Source organism: Sciurus carolinensis, chromosome 1 (assembly GCF_902686445.1).
Source record: "Sciurus carolinensis chromosome 1, mSciCar1.2, whole genome shotgun sequence".
In the NCBI taxonomy this organism is placed as follows: Eukaryota; Metazoa; Chordata; class Mammalia; order Rodentia; family Sciuridae; genus Sciurus; species Sciurus carolinensis.
The window spans coordinates 200,472,798-200,484,951 of NC_062213.1; the positions used below are offsets into that span (position 1 = coordinate 200,472,798).

The 12,154-nt window shown below is 44.6% G+C and overlaps 1 protein-coding gene across 8 annotated transcripts in view; it reads right to left on the reverse strand.

The window, feature by feature from the left end:
- Positions 1 to 12,154, reverse strand: part of Vps13d (vacuolar protein sorting 13 homolog D) — a 243,477-nt gene that overhangs the window by 151,565 nt on the left and 79,758 nt on the right. For all 8 annotated transcript variants that reach the window (XM_047517550.1, XM_047517527.1, XM_047517519.1 and 5 more), the window contains 6 exons: positions 10,053 to 10,315; positions 8,743 to 8,876; positions 6,609 to 6,764; positions 5,155 to 5,365; positions 4,408 to 4,482; positions 1,109 to 1,315 (listed from right to left, as the gene is read on the reverse strand). In XM_047517550.1, coding sequence (XP_047373506.1) covers positions 1,109 to 1,315; positions 4,408 to 4,482; positions 5,155 to 5,365; positions 6,609 to 6,764; positions 8,743 to 8,876; positions 10,053 to 10,315 — 1,046 coding nt within the window. The remainder of the gene's footprint in view (positions 1 to 1,108; positions 1,316 to 4,407; positions 4,483 to 5,154; positions 5,366 to 6,608; positions 6,765 to 8,742; positions 8,877 to 10,052; positions 10,316 to 12,154) is intronic.

The window sequence follows — 12,154 nt, forward strand, 5'->3', positions numbered from 1 at the left end:
AGAATGGAGGAAGGAAGGACTGTATAGAGGGAAAAGAGGGGTGGGAGGAGTGGGGGGGAAGGGGAAAAATAACAGAATGAATCAAACAACATTACCCTATGTAAATTTATGGTTACACAAATGGTATGCCTTTACTCCATGTACAAACAGAGAAACAACATGTATCCCATTTGTTTACAATAAAAAAAAAAAAGATGTTCATAGAAATGGCCAAAACCCTAGTTGTTACTTTTAATAAGTGTCTCTGGGAATGCCTGGAAGCACAAGGCAAAGAACAATCTCTACGAGATGCAAAAGGACAGACCAAAGCCCCAGAGAAGGCTGGCAAGACACAAATAGAGAGAATTGAAGTGAAGCAGCCTGAATTCCCATTTCCCTTCTCAAAAGCCTCCTCCCATCTACCTGCAAAGAAGCACTGCACGACACAGCACTCTTGCCCCGGACCCCATGCTACTACAGGACCACAGACACGTGCACATGTCCCACCACTCAGGAGGCCTTCCAGAGGAAGATGCCACACTGAGCTTTCTAATAAGATTCCAGTTTTATATTTTTTATTCTCATGAGAGAAACAAGGTAGAAGTAAAATTTTTCAGCTTATCTTTAACTGCCTGGGTAACAGTACTCACTGCTATATTCAAAAACATAAAAAGACAAACAAGCTGGAAGCCGTGGTGCACGCCTGTAATCCTAGCAACTCAGGAGGCTAAGGCAGGAGGATTGAGAGTTAAAGGTCAGCCTCAGCAACTCAGCTAGACCCTGTCTTCAAATGAAAAGTAAAAGAGCTCAGATGTGGCTCAGTGGCAGAGCGCTCCAGGTTCAAGCCCCAGTATGGGGGTGGCGGGAACGGGACGCATAAGCAAAGTGGAGAAATCAGGACTTATTTAGCTAGAGTTGTTAAAGTAACAGAAATTTTATCTATGACAATTTCTATCATTCCTAAGTTATAGGCTGAAGGCCACATATAGCAAATAAATACAAATTTCTGTGAAATACACATAATGAAAAACATATATAAAGCCGTTATTTAAATCTCACCCATACTAAGAGGAGGACAGCCAGAACAATTCTGAAAATACGCTAGAGGAGCCCAAAGGACAGCACTCACGGGAGAAGGTGAGCTCGGCCAGAGGGACATCGCAGTCCATGCAGTCATCGATGAAGCAGATGCACACACTCTCGGCCTTGATCTCTACCCCGGAGATCCTTGGGGTGGGCACAGCCCCAGGGCCCTCGCGGCTGCTGGGGGCCAGGGAAAGAGACCTCAGAGGCTCTGCGTTCTTGAACAACCAACTTGCTGCCTTTTTCAGTTGGCCTTGAGAGAAATTAAAAGGGAATCAGTCCCACCAGTTCCCACAGCTACCCTGGCAACTCGGGAAACAGAGAAGCCTAGTTATGTAGGGACCTACAGGCAGCCCGCGAGCGCCTAGACCCACAAGTATCCTCGATGCAACAGTGAGGGGCGTACCCTGCACTCCTGTCCACCACGCCTCCAGGACTGGCTCGAGTGCCTCCAGGCGGCCGCCCTCCTCTCCCACGACATCTGTTGAGACAGGAGCGGAGCCCCACACGCCCACAGGCCCACAGGCCAGAGCACAGAGGCCCGAGCGGTGGAGGGCACGGCTCGGGGCGAGCAGGCCCAGCTCCAGATCCGTTCTGCACTCACCAGCCACTGGACCTTGAGCAGGTTACTTGACTAAATGAGCACACGCCAACTTCCCAGAGCAGAGCCTCGCATGTAACACAGACTCTTTAAACAGTTTTTACTATCATCTTTACTACTGAAGGAACTAGTGAATAAATAGCTTTAGTTAGTGAAGAAATAAAAACAAGGAAGTCCAAAGGTTCTTAGAACTTTGAAAAAAAAAGTGCCTGAATTACTAAAGAAAAACTGAAAAGCATAGAAAAAAATAAACATTAAGGGATATAAAGTTAATTAAAACAATCATTAATGATGACTGGGTAAAAAAAAAGCTAAGAAACCAAGATCAGGGCCGGGGCTGTAGGTCAGTGGTAAAGCACTCGCCTAGCATGTGTGAGGCACTGGGTTCGATCCTCAGCACCACACAAAAATAAATAAAGTAAAGGTAGTGTGTCCATCTACAACTAAAAAACAATAAAATTTAAACAAAAAAAAGAAAGAAAGAAAAAAGAAACAAAGATCACTGGTCCACTTTGAGTTTTTCAGGATGAAAGGTAATAGCTGATGTGAACCATGGCGTGAAGAGAGAAGCATTTTCACACGTAATTGTCCAGAGTGTAACCTGGGTACACTCTGTCTTAGAAAAGGACTTGTAAAACTCAGGTAAAAAGCCTGAAAAACGTATCTCTATCTTGATCCTCTAGTATTTACAATAAGTCTCTCTACCAAGGAAATACTTAAAGACATAGATGAAAGTTCACACCAAAAAGTATTGATTATAATATATTAAAAGAATCAAAAAACAAGTGAAGAATGGTTAAAAAATTCATAATGACACGGAAAGATACTTATATAATATGAAGTATATCATAAAGAAATTTTAATTTGATATCATACTATTTAAAAGTTAATAAAATTCTATTTGCAATTTTTATGGTTTGGATGTGAGATGTCCCCCAAAAGCTCACGTGTGAGACAATGCAAGAACGTTCAGAGGAGAAATGACTGGGGTGTGCGTGTCTTAACCCAATCAGTTCCTTAATCCCCTGATAGGGATTAACTGAGTGGTAACTGAGGCAGGTAGGGTGTGGCTGGAGGAGGTGGCCATTGGGAGCGTGGCTTTGGGGCATATATTTGTATTTGGGAAGTAGAGATCTCTCTTTCCTGATCATCATGTGAGCTCCTTCCTTCTGCCACACTTTTCCACCACAATGTCCTGCCTTACCTCAAGCCTCCAGGAATGAAGCCTGATGTCTATGGACTGAGACATCTGAAACCATAAGCCTCCAGATAAACTTTTCCTTCTCTACAATTATTCTGGTTGGTCTTTTAGTCACAACAGCGAGAAAGCTGACTGAAACAGCAATATACTAGTCCTCACTTATCCATGGATTTCCAAAGACCCCTAGTAGATGCCTAAAACCACAGATGGAACCAAACCCTATAATTTAGTGCCTTTTCCATTTTAACTAAGCACTTACTGTGGGCATGACTTTTGCAATTGGAGATGTAACAACAAAACTAGCACATTTTTCTTTTTCCTCTTCACAATTCCATGGCAGATTCATCCCTAATGGATATTTTAGCAACCTCAGATTATGTTTTTTTTTTTTTTTTCCTTTCCTCACTTCCTCACTTTCACCTTTTCACTTAAAGGAAATACAGCTTTATAGCTTCTCTTTGGCATATCTGAATTGCCATCACTACCCCTGTGCTTTGGGGCCATTAAGTTAAATAAGGGTCACTTAGTACAAACACAGTGATACTGTGACAGCTCTGGTAACAGCCAGCTACTAAGCGGTTACTGGCAGGTAGCATATACCGCACAGATACACTAGTTAAAGAAATGATTCCTGTCCTGGGTAGGAGAGAGCAAGGTTTTAACACACTCCTCAGAACAATGTGCAATTACAAACTTATAAATTGTTTATTTCTACAATTTTCCATTTAATATTATCAGACCAAAGTTAAGCACCAAAATCAGAGATTGTGAAACAACAGGTAAAAGAGGACAACTGTATAATCTATCAAGATACAAAATTGTGTATGTGTGTGTGTGTGTGTGTGTGTGTGAGAGAGAGAGAGGAGAGAGAGAGAGAGAGAATATGTGTGGATATACATAGTACCTAGAGAAATAGAGAGAAAGTGTAAGAACTTCTATTCCTTAAGAGGAAGGGGAACCCAGAGGGAGCTGTAATGTAACACAGTGGAAAGAAGATGGGCTTTGGAGTCGGGAAGACCTGGCTTTAGGCCTGTACCCTGGTGACCTCAGACAAATCTGAGCTGGTTTCCTCATCTGAAGAAGGGATAATAAGGATACTTCTAAGTGCTATGGAACTCCACAAGGGAACATGGAGACAGGCATGGAGCTCAAAAAACAGTCATGAGTGGCAGAATCCCCACCGTGAGCACCACCAGTAACCGAGGCTTGCATTTACAGGGCACTTCCCACAGTGAGGGCCTCTTGTCCTCATTTCCCAGATGAGGAAGCTGTGGGACAGAAACTAAGCAACTTGCCCAGTCCCTAATAAGTAACCGATAAGGGCCAGAGGAAGAAGGATCTGGCCCAGGAGGTCAGCTCCACGCCCACACTGCTGCTCACACAAGTTCTGACCAGGATCAGGTTGCACTCAGCCCCAGGAGACACATCGAGGGCATTCTAAATACCCGGCGCCTCTCCACTCTCCTTGGGGAGCAGAGGAGGAGACGGGTAGAGAGCACATGGTCAAGAGAAACAACAGACAAGGGAACCTCATTCGAGTTACCTTGACACACCAGAAGAGCTTTGCGGCAGTCATCCATGCTGAAGCCCAGCTCCTGCAGTCGAGCCAGCTGCAGCTCTAGGAAATAATTATGTGTACATTAACTCATAGTCCAATTTAAGACAAATATGAGCCTGGCGAGGTGGCACAAGCCTGTAATCACAGCAGCTTGGGAGGCTGAGGCAGAAGGATCTCAAGTTCAAAGCCAGCCTCAGTGACTCAGCATGACCCTTTCTCAAAATAAAAAAGATTTTAAAAAGAGGCTGGGATGTGACTCAGTGGTTAAAACACCCCTGGGTTCAATCCCCAGTACCAAAAAGAAAAAAATGAAAGAAATTCAGAAACAATGACTAAAACATTTCATTAGGCAAAAAATGAACTAATACAGGCCTCTATCAAACATACCCTGCAATGTTCAGTCTTTTTCTTATGCTTATTATGTTTTTAGAAGCTTAAAACTAAAATTTAGTATTATGCCTATAACTTCAGAGGAAAGCTCTCCAAAGTTTAAACTTGAGCATGGGCCATGAATTCCAGGAGGAATCATGACAGGAAAAGGTCTCGTACGTATTATTTTTTAATTAAAAAAAATTTAGAGTCATTCTTATGAGTTACAGTTATACTTAATGACAGATAATTCAACTCTGAACAATTTAATTGTGCAAAAGAACAATTTTCAAGAAAAATTTTCAAGTTAAAAAGAAGGAGCGTTATCAGGAGATCTGAGTGGGTTTGCAGTTTAACACCTACCCAAGACAGGGTCTATGGTATGTCTCGTTGCATCTCTGGTCTCTTCTCCAAGGCGCGATGCACCTGGAAGGTAGCTGCCAATGGATCCTGCCTCCATGGCCACTGAGTCCGGCACTGCAGCATTAGCTTGCTCTGGGATGGATTTTGCAATGGCAAGAAACAGCTGGACATCGTTATAGGAGAGCCTGATGTCCAAGGCTTGTAACTGAATCTAACAAAATTCAGAAGGCAGCAATTTGTTAAAGTCGCATTCGGTTTTGCATCCACAACTCTTATAGATGTAATTCCCATTTCAAGTTCTAAAAGTAGAACAGAACTAGAACAAATTTCTCATTTAAAAGATTGCAAAGATCTTGGAAATAAGTACTAATAACCCTGAGGCAAGATAGCTCAGTTTTAAGGTCAAATGATCACAAAACTGTACCAAATCAAACGTATTAACCTCTGATAAGGACCACAGCAATTAATACTTTGACAGGATGATTTTCATCTAAGTGTATTCATAATTAAAACACAGACCTGGGGATCAGAGAATGGCTATGGAGGAGACAGGACCACCCAGCAGTAACATTTTGCTAATCCATACTGATGGACCTATTTAATCTCTAAAACAAACTGACAGACCAAAAAAATTTCTCTCTTCTTGGGACTGAGGGTATAGTTCAGTGGTAGAGCGCTTGCCTGGCATGCATGGGGCTCTGGGTTCAATTCCCAGCAGAGCAAAAAAAAAAGTAATAATAACTTATCTCTTCTTCACGCAAACATAACCTCACATGAGTCAAGTTTAACACCAGTATTTCTTACTCAGAGATCAGCAAGGTAGCTACCACTGGTGAAGGCCGCACAGACCCCAAGAGCAGACCAGGGTGAGATAGGCGACTGGAAACCATGTCTGGGTGTGGACCTTAATTTATACTTTTTGTCTTTCTTTCTTTCCCCTGTATGATTCCACTAAAACTGAAAATCGATGTGGTTTTTCTCTTGTAATTTCCTATGATTCAAACAGGCTGATTAATTATTCTGTCCTACCAAAGAAATAAGACACCCTATTCTGCAGCTGCCCTGGCCTGGCTCCGCTGCCCTCCCTCCTCACCTCCCTGCACACCTTCCCCGTCAGCCCTGCCTTCCTGAGTGGATGCGCTCCCTCCTCCTCTCCAGTTCCCACGCTGCCCTTCCTCCCGCCCCCACCAACCCTGACTGAACTCCACCCACAACTGGGTGCCTGCTGCTCCTGCCCACGCTGTGCTCTCCTTCCTGTGAACTTTTGCAGAACCTCAAGATGACACCAGGCAACTAAAAGGTCTTCTATCCTCCCTAAGACTGGAAGATCACTCAGGTCAGAGACGACATCACCTTTACTTTACATCTGCTGAAGTAACTAAACTGCTGCTGGGCTCAGAGCAGGCAGGAGCGCAGCAGGGCATCAGCGTGTTCAGGAGCTTCTGCACCATTACCTCGAGGACAGGTGGAAAGTCTTCACTGTTGAATGCATCCATCAGTCCAGAGCTATTCTGGTAAGAAGAATTCCCCACCAGCTCCACCTGAATTTGTACTGGGTCAACAATGGAAAGAGCTGTATCCTGCTCGTTCCCCAGCCGGCAGGAAAAGACCTAGAGAAGAGAGGAAAGTGGCAAGGATTACCGAGGCCGCGGCCGGGCTCTACACTCCGCCCAGGAGACCGGCTCAGGGGCTATCAGCCTGGGTTATCGCAGCCCCAGGACAACGGCTAGCATAAGCTCTACCAAAAGCAAGCCTGACATGAACTCCTGCCAAGAGCACACACAGCAGTCCACTCACAGGGAAAGAAAGTTCAGCAATTCACCCAAAGCGCATGATGGTCTCCTTTCTTTAACCCAATAACGCTACTTCTCACCATGAACCAGCCCAAGAAAATAATGTGAAATACAGAAAATTTCACTCAATCATTTTTAATAGTTAAAAAATACTAAGCGCAACCAAGGTTATATCACATCTGCAAGAGAACACTGCAGCCACTTAAAAATGACAGCTAAAATGATCATACAGCATGTAGGAAGCTAGTTACAATTTAATTACATGTGATGTGAAAAAGTCCAATCAAAATAATACCACAGCATGACTTTCTTTTAAGGAAAGAAACATACCAAAATGTCAATAGAAAATACATAAAGGCAGACAGGGGATTTTTCTCTCCCCTCAGAATTTCTTAGTTACAGTTATATTAATTACTGATGCTGGGTGACAGGTACACAGGGCTTCACTGCACTATGCTGTTTATTGTGCATATGTTTCAATATTTATTATTATAGTGTTCTATAATAAATATGTGGAGAGACAGAAGGAAGTGAGGGAAGGTTCCCATTCTAGGACCAAATTATTTCGTGTGTTCAAGAAGCATACAGAGAAAAGAAGAGAATGTTTGTTTGGGGGCCACTTGTCTCCTCCCTCTCCCCCCACCCTCCACCCCAACTTCCTGCTCAGTCGGGGGCATTTCCTAGTACTACCAGAAACATGTCACCAAGGTCCTATGCTATGGTTGACAGTAACTCAGCATGCTCTATGAATTCTCCTCCAGGGATAACCAAGTGGTCCTGGAATTCAGGACTAAAAGAACAAGATTAAGAAGCGTTTCCAGGAAACTCAAATATTTTGCCAGATCGGTTTTCTAAGACTTTGGAGCAGAAAAGTTTCATTTTCTTTTTTCCTGAAGAAGCTTCAGCTACACAGAACCCAATTGTACCTGAGAGCTCATTAATCAATCAAGATTTTCCACCCAAAGCTGGCACTGTATGGCCTGCGAAGCAGGGGAATCGCGATCCCAGGATCGGCTCGCTCTGTACACAGCCCCTTCTGCTCAAGCTTTATGTTACAGAAACAAGTCATCAAGAAGGGAAATCTCCATGTTTTATTTAGCTATATTTGGTCCCCCCAAAAGAGTATATGCTCGTACTGCTGACAGTGAAAGAGTTTTATTCTTTCATCCTCTGAGCAATACCACTGGAAAAAGTAAGGCGCAAAAGCGCAACCCCAAGGGGAAAAGAATCCCAACTAAGTATTCTAACATTGCAATGAGGAATGTCAGCCAAGATGTGTGAATTAAGAACAGTCAACCATATTTTCCCTGCTGCCTCTACAACCCGTGGCAAAATCAGTCATTTTTGCATAATAATCTTTTTAGGCTACAAAGGCCACTCCAGTGCAAGTCATCTCCTTCACAAGATGGCGCTGACACCAAAGCACCACTGTTGAGACCAGGTCCTCTTTTGTACCTAAGATATCTCTGAAGGCACGGCACATAAAGTCCTTAACACCTCTCCTCACAGGTGTCCGTTAACTCAAGCCATGGCCGCAGGACAGTGCTCAACGGGAGCCAAGGGAACACAAGGGAAGTGAGGACCGCTGCTTCACCTGCAGGGCAAGAGGACTCAGCAAGGCGCCTCACTGGAGGATAGGGACCAGAAGAGAACGGCAGCGTGGGAGAGGAAGAGGCCCTCTGCGTGCAGGGGAGGAGGAAGTGAAAAGGAGAGGGCAAGCCTCCCCCATGCCACAGGCCTCTGGGCTGCTCTCGGAGCCCAGTGTGCAGGGCTGTCACCAACTCAGACTTCTTACCTCGATGCCAAACAAACTTCCTGAAAAGGGACGATCCACAAAGCGGGGCTTATAGGTGAGCACTGTGGTGCCTTTCAGAATAATGGCGTTGGTGTCGAAGCAGGACACATCCTCAACGACCACAAACTCTGTCCCTGGAGAGGAGAGCGTCAGGAGTTAGGGCACGGCCAGGAAGCTGGAAAGCACTGGGCCGCCACATTCCCACCAGGGCAGGACACGGGCCAGCAAGCCTGGGCTCTGGGATGTCAGCGGCCTTCCTGCTTCACCATCTTCCTGAACAAACTCTCTGGCCACGTACGGCTGAGCCAACAGAGCACTTACCAGCTAAAAAGACCGTGATGTGGTTTCTATCTCTAGTGGACGTGTCTAAGCCAGAGAAACCGCACCCCCCTTGCCCTGGGAGGTCTAACAAATGCTCAGAGAGGGATCCTGCCTCTAGTGACGGTCTCATTTAAAACCCCAGGAAGTAGACTCAGACAAGGACGTGGTCAGGCAGACAAAGGCCCATGACAGCATCTGTGGGGACGTTCAAGCTGTCCACAAAGAATGCAGGCCATTAACGTCAAGACTCTTCAAATCAGCAGACAGGGAGTTTTCTACTTATTTGCATAGAATAAACTTACTCTGCTCCACACTATGTTTCCATCAAAACCATGTGTGAGGGGAGGTGCTGGGGAATGAGACTGATCAAGGTAGGCTATGGGCATGCACATACATGGCATTAGGAATCCCGCTGTTATGTATAATAATTTCAAGGCACCAATAAAATATTTTTACACGTGTAGAACAAGCTTCACCAAAATCACTGAGAAAGTATACACAAACACATCCAAATGTACTTGAAGAGCCTACTTGTTAATAAAAGCCACAGTAAACCCATCTGTAAAGGAAAATATTCTTTTTTTTTTTTTTTTTTTTTAAGAAAATAACAACCCTCTCACTTACTTACCTTTAAAAACTGAGATTTCCACATACCAAATTTGCCTAGACTCAGTAAGGCACAACTGTTGGGGCCCCAAAGATGAAACAGAAAACTGAAGACAGATTTCACGTTAGGAAAAAAGACCTCTAACCAGGCAGGTGCTCAGCCCGGGTACAGGCACCATGGGGCAGAAGAATGAGACGAGAGACCCCACAGCCTCAGTGGGACCAGGCAGCTCACACCCGAAAACAGGTCAAGAGCCTCCACACTTGTTCTGTAACACATTCGGATCTGTGCGCGTTCAAGTGTAAAAACAAGAGCCAACAGAGAAAGCATCCTGTAGGACAGGTGCAGAGCAAACACCCAAATAAGAATAGCTGGACCACACCTGTCACGTTGATCTTGACCTCCAGGTGCCTTTCGTTGGACACAGGAAGAGAAGACCGCTTGGTGACCACTCCACTCTTGACAGTTTTAGGAACCACAGCAGATTCACTGCTGGAGTTACGGTGGCGAGAAGGAGTAACATTTTGTTTTTTAATATCACTGGGAGTGTGGAGAAAATCATGGACCAACAGCAGCCAGTCAAATATGAGAAACACGCGGAGATTGTTGAGAACTACTGTGAAGCAGGAGGAATCTTTTGTAGACCTACAAGAAAGGAGACAGAAAACATGAGATCAGAAGAAGGAGCGGTGTTTCAATAACCTGCTAGTTAGCGTGCTACCACCAAGGCAGGTGGTATTCCAGGCCTTTCTTAACAACACATGCAGCACATGCTTTTTTTAAACAAATATTATTCTTCTTAAAATAAGAATAAGCTATTAAAAAAAAAAAAAAAAAAAAAAAGCAGTACAGCATAGCCCAATGGCTTCAACTGATGCCTTTCCCCAAGAGACATCTGGCCATTTCTGGAGGCATTTTTGCCTGTCCCACTGGGGGGTTGCTGCTGGCTTCTGGTGGAGGCCAGGGATTCTGCTAGCCATCCCACAATGAGCAGGACGGTCATACAACAGGGAATTACCTGACCCAAATATCAACGCAGTATGAACATCCCCGATCCAAACATTCATAACACTCCACAATCTGAGAGCTTTTCAGATAGTGTATCTTTGGATTAGGAATGCTTAACCAACGAAGTCTATGCAAATATTCCAAAATCTGAAAAAATCCAAAGTCTGAAACACTTCTGGCCCAAACATTTCAGACTATAGATACTCGACCTATAGGGCTGAGGCTGAGAAATTCTGGTATAATAGGAAGAGACCCAGAGTTAAATAAAGCTGCTTACAACTGAGACATCCTGGATAAGTCACCTACTTTCCCTCATCCTGTTTCCTAACATAAAAAATGAGGACTACAAACAGCATAAAAGATGCAGTGCCAGGCACATAGCAGGTGTTTGATCGGTGCCCGTCCCCTTCCCTACAGGCAGTTTTAAGATCAGTCACGCATTCTACTTTGACACCTAGGAACACTTCACCATAAACACCAAGCTGACACCTGTCCCAGGTGGTTTATCTAGCTGAAACTGACCCGAGAGCCCAAGTCTTCTAGCCTGAGAAGGAAAACAAACAGGGTGACATTTACCAGGGGTCTAGCCCCACGTCCCAAGAGGTGGGGGTGGAGGGGCATGTCAGTCGTTTGTTATGTGTGTTTGTGGTGCTGGGGTGGAACCCAGGCCCCCGAGCCCCAGCCACACTCCTAGCCCACAATGCTTATTTTACAGTTGCCATTACTACAGATTTTACATTTAGGCAAAAGTCCAAGGATCTTAGGCCTGGCCTCAAACATGGAGTGCTTAGGGCCTCTAAAAACACCAGTAGGCAGGGGAAGGCAAGACGAGGACACCCAGGCATGGGGCACTGCCATGGGGTTTCTAGGAGGGACCTGGCTCTAGAGCCCAGGAGGGTCTAGGCTTTCCCGTCCAGCTGGGGAAAGGCTGACTGGGGGCCATTCCTAAGGCGGTTTCTGCCGTCTCGTTTCTCCTGAACCTGGCTCACTGCCTCCAGCTAAAGGGCATCATGATGCACGTCTCCTTCCTACAAACACAGCATTTGTCACAGAAACACTCTACTCTTTTGTAATAGAGAAAAAATGTTGCCCTCAGTAAAATTTTCCCACCCCATTTTGAGCACAGATTGTCAGAACTCTGCACTAACTGGAAAGTCACAGCGTGTCAGATCCCTTCTCTGGAAAATATTTCAAGCCTTTAAACACTGTGAAGTGATTTATATTTGACACACAACATCCCAACAGAAGAGTAATTCTTCTTGAGACACGGAAAGCATTCAAAAGTTCCAATCAAGAGAATGGTTTACTCCTCTAACAATGGTACTTCTGTTAGCAAGAACCAAGGTAAGACCTTATTATTTGACTCCAAGAAATTATATATCTTTAGTATACATATAGAATAATATTTCAAGGCTCCCTGCATATTAAATATAAGATGGGTGGGACAGCTAGCTGAAAACTCAGGAGGTCAGGTCA